We start from the raw sequence: 20,109 nt of genomic DNA on the forward strand, positions 1-20,109 counted from the left end.
CCCCGAAAGTTTCTATAAAAGTCACATCATATCAAGATGATAGGTGGTAAAAGGAGATCGTTCACCTGTGTTTGTGTTCAACAAATGCTAGTGGAAAGGTGACAGAAACCGATTTCAAATCAAGAGCTCTGTTTTCACTATTGCACTGACTTCATTGGAATCGTTCATTTAGAAAAATTCACGTTGTTAAAAAATCACAAAGGTAAACTAGAATACAAAATTTCTTTGTAAACATCAGGTAGCCAGTTCTGCTCACATGGAATGGACTCTGAGTACTGCAGCACAGCACCTCTGTCAGTTACAGCATCGCCATCTGAAGGGCAATTCCAGGACACGCGCACAGCAGTTCACAGTAATCGTGTTCACAGAACTACCACAGTCAGTGCAGTTTCTCTGGGCGATTTCCCCCCATTCCTCAAGTCAATAATACTGTCACAAGGCCCCGTGCAGCTCTTCCCCCCGCCCCGACGCGCGCGGATCACAAGTGACGAATGTCTGCAGGACTCCTGTAGAGGTACTTCCAGATAGCGTAGTAATGGACCGCGGCCGCCGTGGCCACGAAGACGTGCCAGATGGCGTGGGCAAAAGGAATGACGCCGTCGCTCTTGAAGAACACCACGCCCAGGCAGTAGATCGCGCCTCCCCACGCCACCTCCGCCAGTCCTTCCGTGTTGCTCTGCCAATGAAGGACGCGTTAGGGATGGAAAGGAGGCAAGGAACGTTTTCTACACGACACGGGTGTCCTCATCAAGTCTGGACCCCCAGCTGCTCTTATCTGAACTCTGCAGCCCGCATTCAGCAAAGAGAGGCAGCGCTTCGCTGAATGGAAGCTATAAATCCATGACACAGTTGGCTGTTTGGTTCTCCTGCAGAGAACATTTATAATTATGGTAGACTAAAATTCAGATTTTCTCAGAAGCAGCAGAGCTGCACCAGAACTCAGACTAGTCATAAAAGGGAAGCCTGTGTTTGTAACGTCAATATTCGCATTCCTTACCATGGACGTCACTACCAGAGCAGGCGAAAATCCCATGGCCAAATAGAAGAAGAGTTCAACGATCTTATACCTAAAAATGGAACAGAAGTGACTCATTTCAGGTGATGTACAGGAATATGACCCTTTATTTCAACACTAAAGAAAATGTATTCAATCTCACGTTAGCATGAGGCCATTAAACTTTTCAAAAAGCTTTCTGCCCATTTTATTCTAAAAATAAAGCCAATATTTATCTCTGCATGCAGAGATCCACTAAATACTGCCTAGACGCATTCATTCCCGCTAAATGCTAGTGAGAATAAAACATTCTGTAAACTCATATCCTTATTTGAGAAGAAACTCAGTAGCTCTTCATCAAAACAAAGAACAGTTGGTCTTGTCCACTGAAAATAGAAGCAATGAAATTAGGCTCCAGAACTGCAACCGATGAAGGCACATTTCAGCAGGAATTCCTCCTCCTCCTCCTCCGCCCAGTGTTACGTTGCAGTACAACCTGTACAGCACTTCATCCTTCTTACCTCACCCCTTCTCACTCCTGCTCTCTTGCAACAAAGCTAAGACTTCAATCTGGATACCTGCCTCCCCCCCTTTAAGAGAAGACAGTAAAATAGCCTGAAGACACAGAGCATCTTTGAACAAGATGCAACTTTGCACTGTTCTCATCACTTATCTCTGCCATCTTGAAGGTCTTTCTTCAACGTGTGAAAGGCCAGACCCAATGCTCAGAAAGCAGAACAAAAGCCTCAGTTTAAAGTTAAATGCAAATAAGAATTCTTACTTTTCATGGTAGAGAAATACATAAACAGTGCCCCCAGCAGCCATCAGCCAGATAAACCAACGCATGTGAGATGCTAGAGGTCCAAGCTCACGAAGATTTAACCTGGAAGCACAAAGATTTCAACAGACAGGTTTAGTGAATGAATGGAGCACTCACAAGAATACTGGGGCTTAATATAAATAAATATCCAGAACTACAGCTTAGACATGATGGGGAGAAGACTGTGGGCACGCATAAAGAGGCAAAAGCGTATTTCTGTTGATGTGAGGAAAGCACCAAGAGGGATATGGGAACACACAAACAACTCTGCTTTTTTTTCTAATTACTTTCTGTTGAGCAAATCCCACAACATCACGACGTGTGATTTTACAATGCAGAACATGGTCATGGTCAGATGCAGCTATGGAAACTCCCTACAGCAACTGGAAAGTTGCAAGGATAAAAGTGTTTACATGGAGTGCTTCAGTGTTAGAGGTTTCTTCCCCCCAGACTTCTTACCACGGTGCATACGATGCTGCAATGAAGACGTAGATCATCATCCTGTCACACATGTGAAAGCAGTGCTCCATTGTCCTGGTGAGGGAGAGAACAAGTCAGCAAGGAGATCAGAGTATCACTGGTTTTTCCTGACACGTCTTAGAATTCAGGGGAAATACATTTAAAATCATTTGGAACACCGTCCACTTTGCTTCAACCTCACAAGGCCATAAGCAAGACACATTTCTCTCCCTTTCCCTACCTCACCATACGTTGTACTCACAAGGAGGCAGAAAGCTGTCACATCAGACCTGCTTTATCCAGAAATGGTTATCCAGTGATTGTGAGTTAAACCCAATTCATGACCCAGAACTACATAGGTGTCATTAAAAAAAAACCCATCACATTTTAGTTTTGCTGTTGCTGCCTTTCTTCCAAGGCTGCTAGTCATGTATCCCATTTTCATTCTCTTAGCAAGCTCTGCATTACTCCAGGTACATGAAATAACATAGTCCCAAATAGTGTTCTCGTGTCTGAGGTGGGATTACATCCACCACACACATAGGTTTTGTTCTTCCCACTCAACTACTAGATTAAGAGCCACAAGGGCTTCATAAATCAACATCAAAACACAGCAGACATACATCTGTTTGTACGTGAGCTTGGTTCATGTTTCTTTCAGCAGAATCAAGGGTTTGTTGTTTGTTGCTCTTTTTTACGATTATGTGATTAAGTACAAGATACCACTCTGACCTTAGGCTGTAAAATTCCTAGCTTTTGGCCACAGTGTTAAAACCTCACAGAACCTGAGGGTCAAACATCTATACAAGAGCTACAGCCATACCTCAAGTGACTCTTTTTCCAAGAAACGATGTGAAACACTGTGGAGACAATGAAGAGCGCACAGAGCCCCATGCCATAGATCCATGCTGTTATTTTTTCCCATCGATCGTCGGAAAGTCGGTGGAGAAGGGCACTGCCCACAATTGCAGGAACGATGAGGAACTAAAACAAAAACCAAAAAAAGGCCATTAACTCTACTCACAGCAAATGTAGCTACCACCCACTGAACTGCAATAGCAGGGCAGAATGCTGCAGCACACCACAGAGGAACACGCACGCACATCTGACGGCAGCCTCCCAGCTGGAAGGAGTTTTCCATTTAGTTGTACATCAGCACGCAGGGGTCGAGATCTGACAGTGTCTCAGACAATGAAGTCATACCTGCTTGTGACAAATGCACTCTTACATGGGATTAGAATATGCTACTTGCTCCTCTCGGAATGATCAACTTTCATATTCACATTTTGCTTCTTATTCCTAAAAAGGTTTTGATCTTACCCTAAGCTGTGCTCCAAAGCACCTCTTGTGCATAGAGGCTGAGCACAGGACAGACCAAAAGAAACTAAAATAGCAAATGAGTAAAAAAACAAATATTTTAACATATGCAGGTAAACAGGTGGCAACAGAATTAACAAAGGCTTTGCAGAACTTGGGCTTTAGATACCAAATAAATCAGCTGCAGACTGAGAGCCATAGAATGGTTTGGATGGGAAGGAACCTTTAAGATCATCCAGTCCCAACCCCCTGCTACAGGTAGGGACACCTCCCACCAGACCAGGTTGTTCACAGTCCCATCAGCCTGGCCTTGAACCCTTCCAGGGATGCTTCCATTCACAACTCCACTGGACAACCCGTTCCAGCGTCTCACCACCCCACAGTAAATAATTTCTTCCTATTATCTGGTCTAAATTTACCCTCTTCCAGTTTGAAGACTATTTCCCTTCTCCTGTTGCTACACACCCCACAGAAAGTCCCTCCCAGCTTTCTTGTAGGCCCCTCCAGGCACTGGAATGCTGCTGTAAGGTCCCCCGGAGCCTTCTCTTCTCCAGGCTGAAGAGCCCCATCTCCCTCAGCCGGTCCTCATAAGGGAGGTGCTCCAGCCCTCTATCTTTGTGGCTCTCCTCTGGACCTGCTCCCATACCTTCCTTGGCACAGTACTCAAGTGGGGACTTCTTTTGTAAAGATGCTTAATGCACAAACATGAAATTATGTTGCAGTGTATCCCAACCTGTTTTTCTTGCCACATCCCTGCTCAAGCTGCTTTAACTCTGTTTCTCCAGCACAGTGTGGAAATGCATTTAAAACTCCACTTCTTTTCCAGGTCAAGTTCTACCATCTCCCTTTGTCTCAATCAGAAAGAAAACACCAAGAGCCAAAGAGGATTTAAAGGAAGGAACCTGCTGACTCAGACATTTCTACCTGTCGCCTTTTACTATGAAGGAAAATCTTTGGCAGCCCTCCTGTTAAAAATTCTGCATCAGTTCCTTTTCAGACAGTTCACAGGTTAAATTCTTCATTGCTTAGCAGGCTAAACAAAGTCAGGAAGCAGCAATGTTTAAACAAATATGGCAATTCTGCTTTGCATTACAGGTTTGTTAGTTTAGAGTGCAAAGTTCTGGTCTAGCCAGTACTGTCTGTCCTTTATCTACCTGCAGACAAAAAATGGAGACTCTCACCACAGCTACAGCTCAGAAGATGAAAAGTGCACTGAATCAATCTGCAAAGCAGACGGTTAATCCAGAAAAAAAAAGAGCTAAAAAAGACAAAACGTTACTTTTTCCTATGGATTTTGAAGCATACTGACTTCATTAACATTTTATTCTCTTCTTTTTCACAAAGCTTACTACATTTAAGCTGAAAGCTACACAGTCATACAATTGAGAAGTGTGGCATTCTGGCATCTGCAGCATTTGGACCAGAGGTGAAAATACTTTGAGTTTTGCAATGAGTCTGTGGAAGCTGACCTCATGCACTCTAAGGCCAAAAATAGTCTTCCAGCCTGGCTTCTCATTTGTCACAACCCATAAATTTCCATATACATATCCTGGACTGCTCTCCAATTTTAAAAAGGTTAAAGCATTTCACTCCTCAGGAGATTAGTTGCCCCTGTTTTCCACATATGGCATACGATTTAAAGTGTGGCTAAAGCCCTTAAGAACAGCAGGGAACTGATTAGATGTGACAGTTATTTCATTTCATATTTGCAGGAGGCACTTAGATTAAAAACAAAATCTGTTCCAGTCAACTGGACCAAAGTTCTTCAGTTCTCACATCGTCGATGGACTTCATTACATCTAACATCTGTCTCAAGATTGTTTCTAATTACAAGATTGTAATTAGAAAACTCTCCAATGCAAGCACGGTATTTTAATCCTAAGGCAGAAGCAAACGGTCCTTTAAAGGGAGAGAGATTTAACAGAAGAAGTCAAAGCATCAGGACTAACAGAACTCGCACCGTGTGCTGCGTCACTGCAGGGGATGCCATGGCACGTCTCAGCTGCCAACGTTCCCACTAACAAAATTAGCCAAAATCATGACAAGTTTTACTTCTTTCGTCATGAAGTGCAAGTCCTCCACATCAGCATCACAGCAAACTCCTTGCTAACTGCCATCTGTTTGGGGTGCTGAGAATAATGGTGCTTTGGCCAGCATTTTATCTGTGTTCTTTTCTTGTATCTGCAGACGATCTTTCCCATGGAATGGCTTAAAAAAAAAAAACCTTAAAATTACTTTTATATGTAATATTCATACCAAAATTAAGTTATTTTCTTTGCATACGAGGCCACGTAGGTCACAGTCAGTGACATGCTCAAGCCACTGTGGCAAAGCACGGTATTACTGCTGCTCTCTCACTTGCCTTTCATTGAGAGGGAAACGTTAACAGCATAAAGATGACCCCAACATTCTTAGGGATGGAAGCAGACAGAAAGAGCAGTAAGCAGTCAAAACAGTTAGGAAAAAAGAAACAATCACGTGACGCTTAGAAGCAACTTGAGAAATCGCGCCCATTTCAGTCTTCCTGCTCCAGAAGTGTAGCCCTAAACCAAGCTCAACATCCCTCTACTCATGGATTTTCTCCTCCCAAACAAGGAGACAAGCATCATGGAATGAAAAGCCTTCTGACACATTGGATTTTTCACTGTGCAGAGAATAGAGAAACTGCTATTAACTATCAAACACAGCCAAGGCATTTTCATCACGAGAGCACTCTGACATTTTGAAGCCCCCTCCTTCCATGCACCAATGGCCTGGACAACACTCCAAGCCTCATTTTTGAGATACTTACACTTTTTTTCTCCCCCCAGCACACACTGCAGAAATTGAGCCTAACTTATTTTAAGAACAGCTCCTCCTTTTAAGGCAATGGAAAAGTTTTGAGCAACATAAAGAAAGCTGTGCTTAAGCTCAAAGGTCTGAATACAACAGTGTCTTTTATCTAATAAACCTTACACTAGAGTATCCTAGAAAGTTTCAGCATGAATGAGCAACCCAGCAACCCCTCCCCAACGCTTCAACTTTGCTTACCTTACATCTCAAATGCTTATTGCTCTTGCTTCTCTCACACACCGCTTCCTTCCTGTTCTTCTAAACACAGTGCTGTCTTTTCTGTCTCTACATTCAACTGCTTAGCTGCCCTTCCTGTCTCCTAGTGACTAAAGACAGGTCAATGCTTTGTTTAAACTTAAAAAATATTCCAGACATTTTAAATAGCTTTTCTAGTAGGAAATGTGAAGCTGCCTTATCACGCTACACAAAGTTAGCTTCATTACTGTATCCCAAAGCTGTACGTAGGACCCTGTATTCCCATTTACTAATTGATGTTTTCCAAGCAGCTGCCTAAACAGACTACCACGTGTTGAAGTAGAAAACCAGAAGTGATACGTACCTGAGGAGTACAGCCATTAAATACAAGTTGGTTACTTTCTGAATTAAGAGTAAAATTTTGAAAGACCTACAGAGAACCATTACTAAACACTGGTACAGATATATTATATCAGTGTCTAATTAAAAACCATTGTAGGCTAGCAGCAATTGCTCAACTACTTGACCTTCTGACATTCAGCAAAACAATCTGTAACAGATCTGAAAAATAAAGCATGCCCCCTAGCTCTTTCCATATAACGCACTGTGCTTTCCCAGTTTAGATTCCTATTTCAAGGCTTTACATTTAAAAGCTATTTACTGCATACAATTTCATTTACAGAGCAACAATCCCCTTGTTATACTCCGTTTTCTCGAAAGTGGATGTTAACATATCCCCAAGTTACAAACAGTTTGTGGTATGCTGTAGCATACAGCCTGGCTGTTCAGAAAATAATTAGACAAATTCACCACAAACAGCAGCAAACCACAAAATACTGATAGGACATCTTGGCTGTAACCTGCTGCTGTCAGGCAGGAATATCACATGTCTGTTTTTCAGCTAGATAAAGCCTAGAATTGCTGAGGAATACAGCAACTTCTGCCAGGTATCTTCAAATCCAACTTCTTGGTCAGGATTTGTACAAGGATTAGGAGCTTAACCACATATTTGTGCTCGCTAACAGAATGTTGCTACATTTCTCTAGGCAAATAAGCACATATTTACATAATGCTGTACATGAGACAAGCTTCAGTTAGCTCTTCTACATGCAAACCAAAGTAATTCTGTTCTTACCAGCAACAGTGACTGCTGGCAAACAGCTAGACGGCTGGTGATCCCATTTACTGGGCTGTTATGGCTGAAGCTTGTGTAACAAAACCAGAGAGACTGCAAAAATGCACCCACTTGGGCTAAGGTAAGCATTTATCCACACAGCACAAATGTACTGAAACCCCAGGTGAGAAAGGAAAAAGGAAACGCACTTACAGCATGTGTGTAGCAGTTAGCAGCATGCTCGTAGCAAGTGGGTTTGTAGCGGCTGTTGGCTGGAGCTGGGTGGTTCATGAACCTGTGGAGTAATTAAGCAGTATTTTTAATAAACCGTCTTTGGAATGTCCATCGTGGAGGATATCTCCAACCCAGCAACAGGGCACGTATCGGTACAGACACGTTTAAGGTAACTGTTACTAAAATTCCACGTTTGCCCAAATACGCTCCCTCACCAGAAATACAGGGTAAAACATTTCTGTGACTGCGCAGGGGATGGCAATCTACAGTCGAGACTGCTCTCATTTCATAGAAGACAATACAGAAGCCATATCTCCCTCTTCAATTGTTCGGTCAAAAGAAGAATTAAGGATTTATTTCCTATACTATGAAAGTATTCCCTTTCATAATAAAGACTTGGATTTTTCTTGAATTGTGGCCTTCATCATCACTGCCAAGGGTCACTCATTTTGAACAGTATTCTTGGCTCTCCAGCAACATTGCAGTTCTGCAGCACCTCAGAATAAACCAACTTGAACCTCTTCTCTATTCCTATAGCAGCAACGGTGCTGCACACAGCACCCCAGCACAGACTGCTGCCACGTGCAAGAGATGCTCTCACTTGTAAGTTCTCATACTGTATTCCAGAGTACTGCAGACTACTGTGAAACTGAGCACTGTCAGTCAGACAGGTATCCAACAGGGCAGGACCAGCTCTACAAACACCCCTGTGTGCTCAGAACTGAGAGCAGCTCTGTTGGCAATTTTTATACACACGGCTTGTGAGGGGAACCACAACCAAACCCCCCCCAGCACAATGCTACTCTGTGCCTCTAAGGGTCACTGGGGGGCTGTGGGAGCCTTGCAGGAGGGAGAGGCCAAAGCCCCCCAAAACACAAAGGAATAAGCTTATCCTCAGCATTAGCTTGATTATTTCTGTTGTTCAACATTTCTGTGTATTACCATCTGAAAAAGCTATTAATAATTGAAGCAGGCTGCTAATGGGACTTCCTGTTATCCATTAGAGGGCTTTTTAGAATTTTTTTCCTCTTCATTTATATTCATTGAGGAGAAAAGGTGATGGATCCTTTTCACAGCAGGGCCTGGTATAAGGGAAGGTTTTAGGATGGTGAACAAACGTTTTTGAAAAGTCTCTTATTAGGATCTGGAATTCATGCAAATTAAGACAGCTATTAGCAGCAGAAGAGGACAAAGGCATTAACAAAGCTATCTGTTCCCTATCATCTACACAAAGGGCCTTTTTCACCCTTGTTTGTGCCCTGGCAAGAAATATTCCTTTATCTATGTGGTAAATTCATCCTGGCAAAACAAACACCAGATTTCAGACATGCTTCACACGTGCACCTTTAATTACAAGTAATTCCAAACAGCTTCCTTAAATAAAACAGAAACAATCAGTCTTGACCATCTCATTTAAAACAATAAGGTTACTGTTGTGACTATTGAACAGAAAGCTCTACTAGACTCCCACAACCACTGAGATCCACCTGCTGATGGAATTACCCTTTGATGGATGAAGCAAAGAAGGCAGCAGAAAAAACAACCAGCAAATACCGATCTAGTCTCAAAGATCTAATTTTGTTTTTTGTCTTGTCAGGAAGCACACTTCCTTTACTCGGCTCAAAAGGGCTCACACTTCCTTCTAGCAGCTGCAAACCACGTTGTCCCTTGTTATATCATTTTTCCTTGTGCTCTCCAGCAGCAGGAAGGGCCAGTCAGACCTCCTAAGCCACACATAGCAGCACACCCCCAGAAACGGCAGCAAGGCGGGCAGAACTCCGCGCAGACAGCAGCAGCACGCATTCAGTGGGCGAATAAATTTAGACAGCAAAGCGATCTGCTGCGCTGCCGCGGCTCTGTGCTTTCGAGAGGAAAAAACACCACCAGCGGGTCAAGACAGGTCGGCGCTGTGTTTCAACGATATCCACGTAGGTTTGACGAGAAAGAAACAGCTTGTTCTTTCTCATCAACAGGCTGATGATTATTCTTTTTAAAGCAAAGCGGCAGGTATCTCCTCTTTGTGAATCCGGCCCATTCAGCTCCAAGCACAGGCACTCCCCGTAGCCGCTGCCTACCCGCGCTTGGTACCTGCCCGCACCATCCCCTCCACGGCTCAACAACCGAGCCGCAGACGTAACTCGCATCAACGCAGAAACAGATGCTTCTCCGGAAGCGTCAATGCAATCACACCCGCGTAAGGCTAAGAATCCGCTGCAATCAGCTCAGCTCTAAGAGCCGCGGCCGGCTGTGAAGGCGGCGCATCCCGGCGGCGCAGCGCAGCACAAAGGCGCGGACACGCGGCTTCGCCAGCCTCGCGCGGTCCGAGCACGCTCTCGCCTCCCTCTCCCCCCCGTTCCCTTTCAGTTTTATTTCCCTTTTAACGCTCACACCTCGGCTTCCCGAGCGAGCCGGGATGGGCGAGCAGCGCAGCCCCGCAGCGGAGCGTTTACCTGCGGGGAGAAACCCGGCGGACAGCGGCTCTTCGCTCCGAAACGAAGGCAGCTCCGCATCCCGAGGCGGGGAAGCCGAGAGCCACAGGTCGGGGCACCGCGGCACACGGGCGGATGCGTGACCCTTCACCCACCGAGAGGGGAAAACGCACCGCCGCCAAAGCAACCGCCGCCCGGCCGGGCCACGCCGATGGACGGAGCCGCGCTGCCCCGGGACGGACACCGTAACGCGGGGACGGAAGGAAGAGAAGGGGAACGGGGGATCCCTCACCTCCGGAACCGCTCCTGGAGCCGCCGCATGGGTCCGGGCCGCCCGCTGGGCGGGGGGTCGGGACGGGAGGCTGCGGGCGGCTCCTGAGGCGGCGAGGGCCGGAGTCCGGGCCCTCATTGGCGTGCGGGCCGCCGCGGCGCGGAGCGACGGCCAAAGCCGTCCGTCGGAGAGGAGCGAGAGCCGGGCGGCCCGCCGGCCGCTTTAACCGCTCTCCGAGCTCCCCGCAGCCCGCCCGGCCCGCGCCTCGGCCCGCCCCCGGCGCCCGGCCCGCCCCCAGCGCCGAGCCCGGCTGAGGCGGGACCGTGGCGGGGGGACATGGCGGCCCGTGGCGGGGCGGAGCCGTGCAGAGCCGCGCCTCAGGCGCTGCGCGGTCTACGATTCACCCGAAGAAGCCGGAGGCTGAGGGATCGCGATGCGAACGGGCCGATCTGTTGAAGTGCGGAAACGCGAAGGGCCCCGCCGCGAGGGTAGCGGGAGCTGCCGCTCCGCCGGGGCTGCCGTGGTTGCAGCGCTGCCGATATCCGGCTGCTCAGTTCCAACCCCCGGCTGCACGCCGCTGAGGATCCGTATCTGCTCCCAGTTGTCCGAGCAAGGGTTATGTTGTGTAAATGAAGAAACCCAGAAACGGTGTTGAGAACGTCTCCATAAGTGTTCCATTGCCTATACCACTGTGGGACAAATCGGGGCGTCAGTGAGGAGAATATGAAGTTCTGTTCGAGATTGTGTTGTAATTTAAGATCTTGTTTATAATGGGATTCAAACAGCTCCAGCCCTCAACAACAGCAACAGTGCAGGCACAGCAAAGCAAACCACCATTAGGCAAATGAACCGTCCAGCACCGCACTGTTCGTAGGATGGAGGCTGATGGGACCTGCAGGAGTGTTACCCCCAGCTGAGCTGCCACCTCTGCCTGCCAGGAGGAATTAGCACCGTCACTTGGCTGGCGTTCAAACTAAATCCAATCTCCTACGGCCGTGGGTCCCTTTTACTAAATCTTCCTCCACATCCTGAGCGAGCAAGCAGTGAAGTGGTAACAGCTTTGTAAACTGCCCCCACGAGGCAAAGAGCTTGTTAATAAGGAATTTGACTTGTTTTCTCATTGAGCAAAAGGAATTTAGTTCTTATCAGTGTGTGAGATATTTTTACAGGATGAATAAGACAATCCCTATTTGATACCTAATAGAAGGAGTTTGCATAGCAAATCTGTTCTAATGGCAGTTCTTGACAGTCTCAGAAGTGAAGTCAATGACTACAGGAGCTGTGTGGTTTGCCCTTATTATTTCTAGGTCAGATTTTACCCATACAGAAGCTCCTGCAGAGCCTTTTCGGAACTATCTACTGTCTAGGGACAGAGGAGTTCATTCTCCTGGATGTTTAAGCCAGCGCTTTTATGAGCATTAAATTGGCAGCATGTGTCATTACTGAATCAGAACTTGGGCAGCTTTCATAGGATTATGCAAATTGGGACACAAACGTGGGGTCTGAAGCTACAAAAGTTGCAGTTTTCATTCTATTACAAGAATGTCTTGGGTTGCACAAATCTATCAAGCCAACAGATGAGACTTGCTGGAAGTTTGCTTTTAGCCAGCCAAGGTGAAATTTTAAGAGCCACATGAGATGTCAGTGGTGAATTGGATTCTGTCAGGAAGTTTCACTAAACATCTCACACAAGAGCTGAGTTTCTTCCAGCCATTTAGCGCAGATAATTTGTTTATATATCAGCCTGCATAACACGTAGTCTCTTGATTTGTTGAACAGATAACAGACAAGCATAAATCTGTGCTACCAAATGGATCTACCAGCGATATTGCTAAGTAATGTTCCCAGGTACGTACTTACTTTTCGGAGCTGCTGGTGGTGACGGGCTCTGTTGGAGCAGCAGAGAGGCACACTGTGGCTTGAGAAGTTCTGAGTCGATGTAACACAGCAAGGCCAGCAGCACGGGGCATTAAGGAGGCATGGGAAACGAGTCTGACAGGTGAAACTCCTTGAAACTCCTTTCCACTCCCAGCCTACGCACTTCTGGCAAGGGAAGAGAAAAATATCTTTTGCTTTGTTCTTACTTTGTAACAAATCTGAGAATCTGGACTTCCTCTCTTGGGAGTCTTAGTGCTAATGGAGGAGGGTGGTGGTTTCCCTGAGGTTTGATTTAGAAGCTTTAAAGATAAAGCTCCTTCCCTTTCTCAAGTTTAGAGAATAAACTCTGAAAGAATGGTGGTTGTCACTGACTGCTTCATACATGGTCATAGTAGAAATGCACAAAGACCTTCTTGGCTGGTAAAACCTAATTTACTGACATAATTCTGGAAGAAAATCCTATTCTTCAAGTTTCTAGTACAAAAATTGGTTTTGCAGTAACACAACCTGTAGGACCAGGACAACAACAGGGCCCAAGTGAGCCCAAGGCAAACCTCGGTGTGCTGCCCTTGGCCTGTGCTCAGGCACACCCCCATAGTGCTGCAAAGCAACTCTCATTCCCCAGGGGGACTTGGCATGTGTGGGAACACGTGGTTGCAGAACACCCTGTGCTGGGGCTCAGCGTGGTGCAGCCTCCTTGGGCCAAGGCTCCTGCACAGCACATGAACATCTCTCTTTTTTTCTTGCTGCAGACTGGCACAGATTGCTGCCTTTCCTGACAATCTTTGTGAAGGAGAAGAATCTTGTACTGAAATGCATGTCAATGGTCTTGTGAAACAAGCACCTCTCCCTCCCTCAGCCTTCCCCCAGCCTAATTAATAAGGTCATCCTGCTGAAGGCAGCTTATAAATAGCTTTCCAAACACTAATGGAATTAGTTCTGCCCTGGACAACATCTCCAGGGTGACACTGGTGTCTAGGAGGGACTGCCTCCTTGGCACACGGTAGAAATAATGTTGAAGCAGAAACATTTACCTGATGTCACAGCCTTCTTGCTGCCAGCATTAAACCTGAAATGAGATTACAGAGTTACTTAGTAATATCAGAGAAGATTTATCACCAGTAAAACAAGTGATATTAGAGGGTTGTGCCTTGCAGTAGGTTAGGTTATGCTAGATAATGAAAATCTACTGAAGGTTTCTTTCTGTCAGTATTTGTGATAAAAGGGTATTTTTCATGGCTACAAACACTCAAGATTTTGCAGGGATCTATGTTGGGAAATAACACAAAGTGCTACAGGTTGGTAGGAATCTTTAATATGAGGTCAATCAGTAGGAAATGAGTAGGGTAGCTATAAAGTCTCAGAAGAGAGAAATGTCTTACAATTACTCAGTTACTTAAATAATTTGTTGAGCCATTGAATCCAATGACTGAATGATTTAAAAATTTTGGAATTTTCTATTAAAAAAAAACCACACAATGAAATATGTAACAGAAAATATAAACTTACACCAAAATACAGAGAGAAAACGTGTCAGTCGTTCTCTGATGTAGGGACTTCAAACTGTGAGAGTTAAGCTTCTAAACAAGGTACAGACATCATTATGAAGTTAAAATTTCGTCATCTATTTGACTAATGAAGTTCAATTGTATCTTTGGGAAAATAATTGAGGAACTGTTACTTTGCAGTCATTTGGCCTGTGCCTCAGATGACAGTCCTGCCATGCGCTGCATTTGAAGACAGGCCTGTTTTAGGTAGTAAAATCACACAGATTTCAAAATACAGGCCTAAAAAAATAAAGGTCAAATCTGATATTAATCTACCTTTTCCAAGAACATAAATGGCTTTAAAAATTATATCACATGACGTCCTTGATTGTAAAAGCACAGTCTCTCATATTCTAGTTGTTGAGACTATTTATAAAACAGATTTTTTTTCCTTATTGTGATTAGCAAAGGTGGTTTCATTTGGATTCTTGATGTACCTCCTGTGTACTTCAACCAGCAACGTTTTCTAGCAGGACTAAGGTAAGAAAACTTTCTGTTGGAGTGAAACATTCCCCCTTACAGATGTGACAGACATAGATGGAGAAGCCACAAGGAGATGCTCTGTGTGACTGAAACGAGATTACAGCGACAGGGAAGGAGGGGAGGCCTGGCCCTGCCGCAGCCACGCACAGCTCTGAGTCATCAGCTGATGATGGCAAAGAACTTGGATTTCGTGAAGAAACATCCTGCTTTCAAATATTGATTCTGTAGTGTTTCCTTTGTGAAGCATTAGTCACAGAGTCCCAGAATTCAGGGCCTGTTTAGAAATAACAAATATCTGTTTGTTTTGGCTTTTAGTAATTGGACTGAAGAGGAGATGATCAGGGATGTTAACCTTTTCTTTTTTTAAAGCAAAGCATTATGCATGCAGAACAAATGACTTCTCTTTTATATTTTATACATATACCCATTTCTGGTGTCTCAGAAGTAAATGGATAGCATTCACACTAACACCAAATCCAGAATAAAACTGACCTACCTTTCAGTCCTTTTCCTCAGGCAAAGCTCTGTCTGTAATCAATGTTCATGGAATTTAGGTGCAAAAACATTTATTCTCCTTCTTTCTTCCCACCATTGCATTTTTCCCTGCAGATGTGCCTGCCATCCATCATGACTCTCAATATCTCATTTTTGACATCACAATCAATGAAGTGAAATAAGCTGTTACTTAATGGGCCTGACATAAAATCCATTTAAGTTAAAGGAAAGACTCTCATTGTTTCCTATCAGCTCTAGGTCAAGCCTAAAGAGAGCAGAGGGAGTGGAATTTACCCTGTCATTCGTCATCTGAGAGGAAATGGTTTCCATATCCCATTTGGACCACTTAGAGATTTTAAACATATTTAGAGAAAGAAAACAAATTGACTTCTTGTCAGTGGATAAATGGTTGAAACTTCACTCCAACAGGATATTCTCTCATTTTCAGATTTTTAAGATTAGTTTGCCTGAACTCTGTGATTTTTTTTTCTCAGTATTTTAGAAAAACCAAACACAGGAGTGAAAGCCATGATGAACAGAAGCCAGCTCTCCCGACCAGGTGTCCAAATGCCCAGCGCAGCCATGAAGCAGTAGCTCAGGAGCCTGCAGCCTCTGCCATAACTGCTGGAAGGCTCAAAGGAAGAAGCCCAGGAGGTGGGATGATGTTGGGTACCTGATGGCTAGTGGGCAAGCAGCCACCCAGAAGGGCACAGCATGCCTCGGGCTGTTTTTCAAGACTGCACATTCCTATTCTCCATATTCCAAGGTCTCATAGCAACACGATCAAGGAGAAGATAATTTAGCTTAAGAAAAATCAAGAAATAACAGACAATGCTCCTGCTGAAGAGCTGAAATGGAGGTAACTGCGCACACACAGCACAGCTTTCAGAAACTTTTCCTTCTAAGCAAAGTGAAGAGAGGCAAACCTTGCCAGAGCTTACCTTGTTCTGCTGCACTTGACGTACAACTTTTTCTTATCTGCAGCTTGTAAACATAAAATTGCAAGGCCACATTTTTGGGAACGGAATGCAAAGCCTTGGAGGAAGGCCACACAGCAAAACATGTTTTCTCCATACTTCCCCAGCAGCCAGGCTGCAGCACTGGCAGGTCATAGCCTGGGAATTCCCGATCTGCCCTCAGACCATTCCTCCCGGCTGAGGTCACCCCACTCTCTGTCTTTCTATTTGCATTTAGCAGGATCAATTTTATAAATTGCAGGACCAGATACAGCTTTGGCATATGCCTGCAGGGTGTCCCAGCTAACACGGTGGCAGCACAAAATCTCTGCACCTGCAGCAGAAAAGTATCATGCTAAAGCTGCAAAATCAAATACCTTAATATTAGGAAGTACCAGAATCAAAGTCACTCTAACCTGCTCCTTCTGTATATGCCTAATGTGGAACAGCATGTGATACCATCATCAAACTGCAATTTTCCTGCAGGAAAAACGACACACTGGGTAGACTACGTTCTTGTTGGGAGCAGCTATTCGGTATTTCACTTGCTCTTTACTTTTCATTTTGTGGCCTGAGATTTCATCCAAACTGGGAGGTCTCACAAAAAGCCTTCTTGACAATCCCATCTCATCCTGGGAGAGCAGAACAGTCCTAACCTAACGTGGGCACAGGATGTGCTGTTGCTCGGATGCTCATGGCATGCAGATGGGTGCTTGGGATGACTGGGTACAAACACAGCTGTACTCATGGCTGGGGATCTAAAGGTGACCTTTAGGCTCTTGCCTCTACTCAGTGCTACGCAAAGCAAGCTGAACTGCATGTTACACAACCAAGCCAAAAGAGCTAGAGGTCTTTAACAGCAAGAGAATTGGATCAAGGCTTGTGTAACAAGAATGAGACCTTAAAAGGAGATGTTGTTTTAGGTATCCCTGTGCTGCTAAGGAGCAGAGAACAAATATTTGTAGGACAGCCTTCACAAATCCCATTCGCATTACCCTCCCCCAGCAATAACAGGATGCCAAACAACTTTCTGCTAAGTTTTGCTGCAGGTGATGAGCACGCCTGACTTGGAGAGCAGCCACGCACTGAACCCAGCCGTGGCACAGCAGGACCAAGCAGGGAATGACCCACAGCCACTCCATAGCTGCGACTCAACACACCTTCATCCTGGCTGCTCAACTGGGCAGCTTTATGGCCAAACCAGCTTTTCTTGTAAGCTGAAAAGTGAAAAACTAAACCAAACTGCTTAGGGCGTCTGCACCAGTCAGTCTGTACCACCTGCAGCTTGGGCTTGACAGAGGGGAGATGGAAAGCAGCACCTGGGGCACCATGGGCTCTGCCCATTGGCCCTTCAGTCTCTACACCACAGTCCAACCCCCAGTATGAGCTACCAAGGCCCACCACTAAACCACATCCCTCGTGCCATGTCCACACTCCTCAAACACCTCCAGGAATGGGAACTCCACCACCTCCCCAGCAGCCCAGCTATCTGCCCAGATCAGCACAGAGCCACCCAGAGCTCTGCGGAACCAGGCTCCCTGCTCACAGTGCATCAGGCTGCAAAAAAGAGCATGCCACAGCATGGGCTACAGTGTGTCTGCACCAACTGAGCACTTTTGCATGCAGAAACAAGGTCCCAGCTTGGAGAGAACAATGGAATGGCAGCCATCCCTCCTTGGATGCTCACATGGATGAGGACAGAGGCTGCCCTTTCCTGCCCTCAGGGGCACAGCACAGAGCTGTGGCTGCACAGCCCTGCCAGCTCAGCCCAGCCCTGACCTCACACAGCCCCATGGCTGCAGCTCCAAGGCCAGCCCTGAGCCGCAGCTTTGTCCTCTGCCAGAAGGGTTTGTTGTGACGGCAGGTGAATTAATTAATGGGCCTCACCTCCCTGGCTGTGAAGTCCCTGGGGAGATGAGGCATGTGTCATTTTTACTGCGCCACAGCCAGGTGAGCGTAACGCAATATTTCCACTCAGGGATGACAGTGCTGCTACCTGACTGCACAAAACACAGCTGCTTTCCTCACTTAGTGGTGGCAAAGCTGACATCCATTAACCATCCCGCTTTGAGAACCATACTCCTCAGAGCCTGGCAGCTGCAGCAGGCTGACGCCAGGCATGGCCAAGGCAACTGCCATCATTTTCCTTGTGCTGGGACCTCAGGAAGCACCAAAGGAGCAAGCTCTGTTTATACTTTGTTCGCTTCACCATCTATTGTTGCTAATAAAATCTGCAAATAAATTTACAGAGCCAGCCCGTTTTGTATCTCTATTTGCTGTTGATAGAATAAATTGTCTTTCCTACAGATTTTCAATTATATCTCGGCTTATATTATGTGCTGCCCAACATCAGCACAAGAAGAAAATGTTTGCCATTACAACCCTTTGCAAACATGGTTCTCTTCCAATCTTCCTGCCTTGCTGCTAAATAAATGTGTACACAAGATAGTGTGCGTGTTACTACAAAAGACCATTATTTACACAACGTCCAAAGCTGTACAAACTCCAGTGTATAGTTCAGGCTGTATTTTCTAAATCACAGAGCCCACACAGCCATGCTCACACCACCTCCAGAGCCTGAACTCCCACTCAAGGAGGACCCCAGCCCTGCTCCTCCTCTGAGCCTCAGCAACCTGAGCTCCTGCACCTCTGCACTGCCTTGACATCCCAGTCACTGCATCACTCGCATAGAAGGAGCCTGGTTTGAAAACCTGAGGCTGCTTCTTGCTTTGCAGCCAGGCAGCAGCATCTTTTTGGCCATATGAGCACGTTGTCAGTTCCTGGAAGCCTTGCAGGGATGTATGTGTATGTGCACTGATAGGTGGCCCACGGTCTAGATTTAACTGCAGAAGTGATAGAGAGAGGAGCAAAGGCTAGGGCGATTTACAACAGCTGGAGATCTGGTCTGAATGCTGCAGTGTACCTCATGTACAGCACACGTGGCTGTGCATCATACAGCAGAGGCTGGGCCAAGAGGCAGCTCGGCTGCAGAAGGCACAACATCAGAAGAGCACAAGCCCGGTCAGGTAAGAGCTTTGCACCTAAAACGTGTCCTGACACACTCTCCAGAGGAGGTGAGGTATTTTTGAAGCTATTTTTCTTCCAACTCCCCAGTTCTCTGAGCTCATTAAAATGAAGGCACTAATTTCCAGGAGGGGCCAAGAGGGAAAGGTCAAGGAAGGACTTCTTCATGTCAGTTCTCAAATTCCAGCGAGAAGAACGGCGGAGTTTCATTAAGCCTCTGTCAAACTACAAATTACTGCACTGTAGAAAGAAAGTAGGGCTGCTATTACCTTACATGCAAAGGGCAATGGCACAGACCTGATGACTTACAGCTTGCGTACAAGCCTGCCTCCTGCCACGCGTAGGTCACTGTGCAGGCTGCCAGCAGCAGGAGCTCAGCTGGGCAGGGCACAGCCCCGGCCCTGTGTCACACATCCCCTTTGCACCAGGGCTGACAGCCACGCAGCCTCGTGCTGAGGGCACGGAACCACCAGAGAACAAAGCGCTTGCCAAGAACTGAAATCTTCAACAAACAAAGCAGCTGCTTTTGTTACTGCACCAAGCCACAAGTAATGCAAGAACGCCTTGGGAAGGCACTGCCATCTCTGCTAAAGGGGACATCGGCCTCTCAGGGGGCTCAAGTTAAAGGCTGCTGCTTGCCATTTCATATTCTGTTTCCTGAACAGATGTCAGAAGAAGAGGGATTAGACAAATCCCAATTGAAACAAATACTTAATTTTGTTCATTCCCTTAGCTTTTGAAAAACACTGCCTGGTCCAACCTTGCACCTAATAAGTGGGAAAAACAACTGCTTGAGACTCTGAAGCAGAACACAAAGCGAGTGCTGCCTCAGGGTGCTCCTACCCTTCACTGCCTTCCCTGCTCAGCAAAGCTGCTCTCAAACCCACAGGTGGCTCTGAAGACCCAAAAACTGTCTTTTAACAATTTGCTAGCTGGAGCAATTAGCAGTCATGTTGTACAAGGAGCAACACAGAGCATGAAAACCAGCACGAGGGGATATGTTGGACCTGAAACCAGGGCTCAAACGTGGGGCTCTGGATTCCAGAACGTGCTTTTTTGGA

At 46.0% G+C, this 20,109-nt stretch overlaps 1 protein-coding gene across 1 annotated transcript; it reads right to left on the reverse strand.

The window, feature by feature from the left end:
- Nucleotides 1-478: 478 nt before the first annotated feature.
- MMD (monocyte to macrophage differentiation associated) lies at nucleotides 479-10,715 on the reverse strand (the record flags this gene model as incomplete). The annotated part of the gene is made up of 7 exons (XM_079544174.1): nucleotides 479-676; nucleotides 998-1,067; nucleotides 1,776-1,877; nucleotides 2,274-2,348; nucleotides 3,097-3,257; nucleotides 7,945-8,026; nucleotides 10,687-10,715. The coding sequence occupies 7 exons, from the start codon at nucleotides 10,713-10,715 to the stop codon at nucleotides 479-481; spliced, it is 717 nt and encodes a 238-aa protein (XP_079400300.1).
- Nucleotides 10,716-20,109: the final 9,394 nt, after the last annotated feature.

The sequence above is a fragment of the Tetrao urogallus genome (genome assembly GCF_951394365.1).
Source record: "Tetrao urogallus genome assembly, chromosome: 18".
Classification (NCBI taxonomy): domain Eukaryota; kingdom Metazoa; phylum Chordata; class Aves; order Galliformes; family Phasianidae; genus Tetrao; species Tetrao urogallus.